This window comes from Quercus lobata, chromosome 8 (assembly GCF_001633185.2).
Source record: "Quercus lobata isolate SW786 chromosome 8, ValleyOak3.0 Primary Assembly, whole genome shotgun sequence".
NCBI lineage: Eukaryota > Viridiplantae > Streptophyta > Magnoliopsida > Fagales > Fagaceae > Quercus > Quercus lobata.
The window spans coordinates 53787306-53789966 of NC_044911.1; the positions used below are offsets into that span (position 1 = coordinate 53787306).

General features: G+C 40.7%; 1 protein-coding gene across 1 annotated transcript; it reads left to right on the forward strand.

Moving 5' to 3' along the window:
- The first annotated feature begins 664 nt into the window (after positions 1-664).
- Positions 665-2371, forward strand: LOC115957070. Its single transcript, XM_031075308.1, has 4 exons — positions 665-1040; positions 1102-1538; positions 1724-1903; positions 2087-2371. The coding sequence occupies exons 1-4, from the start codon at positions 665-667 to the stop codon at positions 2369-2371; spliced, it is 1278 nt and encodes a 425-aa protein (XP_030931168.1).
- The last annotated feature ends 290 nt before the right edge of the window (positions 2372-2661 follow it).

The window sequence follows — 2661 nt, forward strand, 5'->3', positions numbered from 1 at the left end:
GATTAACCCTGACAAGTTGAGTTACTTTGAAATTCGGGATTTATGCCATCTAGTTGGTGCTCCTAAGGAACACAGTAGATATAAGTATTTAATTCCTGATGGTGATCTACAGCATGATTTAAGAGACATAGAAACAGATACAGATGTCATAAACATGACTAACCTTCATAAGGCATGGTATGCTGAAAAAATCATAATCTATACTGACATAGATGTGGAGCCATTGGCAATTGAGTATCCTGATGCAGGGGGAGTGGCAGACGGTGGTGTAGGTGGTGATGCAGGGGAAGTGGCAGATGGTGTAGGTGGTCATGCAGGTGGTGATGTAAGTGGTGATGCAGCAAGGGTTGAAATAGAATTGGATAGTGATGATGATGAAGATGATGAGAATGATGATGAGAATAATGATGAGAGTGATGATGAAGAAGATGTTGAGGATGTTGACATTGATGCAAGAGATGAAGAACAGAATGTTGAAGGAGATGATGATGATGATGATTGGCTAAATGAAGGCCTAGAGGGGGATGGCTTTGGTGATGATGTATTTGCTGCTCAAAACTGAGCTCCACAAGGTTCTGCTCCCAATACAAACCCAGAATTAAGCAATGCACCCCACACAGACCCTAAGTGGGCTGAGCCAGCCCTTGAGGATGACCTAGTAAGCATGGATGGGTTTGATGATGAGCAGGTACCTGAGCAAGTAGAGTTTAATGCTAAGAGTGACATGAGAAATGTTGTACTGAAGGAGATGAAGTTCCCTAATGCAAAGGTCTTCAGAGTTGCTTTGAGGGAGTATGCAATCAAAAAACCTATTGACATCAAATTCAAGCTTAATGAGAAGACCAAGATATCAGTTCACTACAAGAATGGGTGTGGGTGGAGATGTTATGCATCTCAAATAAGTGGAGAGCTAACATTTCAAATTAAGACCTTGACTGATGACTGTACTTGTCCCAAGTCTTTCAAAAACAGCCAAGCAACATCAGCTTATGTTGCTAAGAGGTTCATTGAGGATTTTAGCAAAAATTCCAAATTAGGAGGTGAGTGGTGTACACAACCATGTGATGCAAAATTTATCTGTTGACCTAAGTGTAAACCAAGTGTATAGGTTAAAGAGAAAGGCAAAGGATTTGATAAATGGAGATGAGCAACTGCAATATGGTGTCCTTAGGGACTATGCACAAATGATAACCACTGTAGACAAGGGGAGTAGGGTTATACTGCAGACAGAAATGGCTGAGGAGACTTCCCAGCCAAAATTTAAGACGATGTATGTTAGATTCAATGCTCAAAAGGTAGGATTTTTAGGTGGATGCAGGCCATTTATAGGTTTAGATGGTTGTCACATAAAGCACAGATTTGGTGGGCAAATCTTATCTGCCACTGCCAAGGATGCAAATGACAACATTTTTTCAGTAGCCATGGCTGTTGTGGAACAAGAAACCAGGGAGTCTTGGATATGGTTTTTGGAAATTTTTGCTGATGATATAGGGAGGCCAGAGGAGCTTCAGTTGGTCTTCATTTCTGATAGGCAAAAGGTATGCAAGTTTTGTTTTGTTCAGTTACACTTGAATAGTTGACTTTGTTTGTTGAACTAACTTGTTTTGTTTGTTTGTTTGCTTATTTACAGGGGCTTATACCTACAATAGAGACACTATTCCCTACCGTGGAGCATAGATACTGAGTGAAACACATCTACAACAATTTCAAAGTTGATCATAAGGGATTGGAGCTGAAGGATGCATTGTGGAGGTGTGCTGCTGCCACAACAATAAGGGAGTTTGAGAGATGCATGCAGTACATAAGGGATTTGGATGAAAAGGCATATGAGTATCTTGCAAACATTGCACCTGCACAGTGGACAAGGTCACACTTCACTCTTAGGGCTTTAACAGATTGTTTGGTAAATAATTTGAGTGAGTCTTTTAATGCAATGATATTGAAGTCTAGGGACAAGCCTATCTTGGCAATGTTGGAGTGTATTAGGGTTAGACTTATGACTAGGCTTTACACAAAAAGGGAAGGGATACAAAAGTATGCTGGAAAGTTGTGTCCAAGCATATAAGATAGGTTGGAGAAATTGAAGGTTGAAAGTAAGGCATTTAGTACTACCCCAGCTAGTAGTTTCCTTTATGAGGTAGGCAGTCAGCATGAAAGGCATATAGTTGATTTGGTGAAGAAGACATGTACCTATAGGTCTTGGGATTTAAATGGCATTCCCTGCAAACATGCCATAACAGCCATTTATACAAACATTGAGACACCAGAAGACTATACCCACCCATGCTACTTCAAAGAAACTTACATGGAGATATACAAGAAGGTACTTCCTCCCATGCCTGGCCAGTCAGAATGGGCTAAGACTGGATAGCCTGCTCCCCTAGCACCTCACATATACAAACCACCAGGCAGACCACCCAAGCAAAGAAAGAGGGTTTCTGATGAGCCTAGGAACCCTTACAAAGCAAGTAGACAAAACAGACCTGTAAGATGTGGGAAATGCAAAAAGGAAGGGCATAACTCAAAAGGGTGCAAGGTTGGCATCACTGGGGAGACACCTTGGCAGAGGAGACAGAGACTTCAAAGAGAAAAAGCTGTAAGTAATTAGGATTTAAATGGCAAAAAAAAAAAAAAAAAAAACTTGTTTTTAAACTTACAATA

Bases quoted from the DNA above. Each gene is read 5' to 3' on its own strand.
- LOC115957070 (XM_031075308.1), top strand. From the start codon at position 665: ATGGATGGGTTTGATGATGAGCAGGTACCTGAGCAAGTAGAGTTTAAT. The intron at 1,539-1,723 runs GTATGCAAGTTT...GTTGATCATAAG, and splicing joins TCATTTCTGATAGGCAAAAG to GGATTGGAGCTGAAGGATGC. The intron at 1,904-2,086 runs GTAAATAATTTG...GAGAAATTGAAG, and splicing joins GGGCTTTAACAGATTGTTTG to GTTGAAAGTAAGGCATTTAG.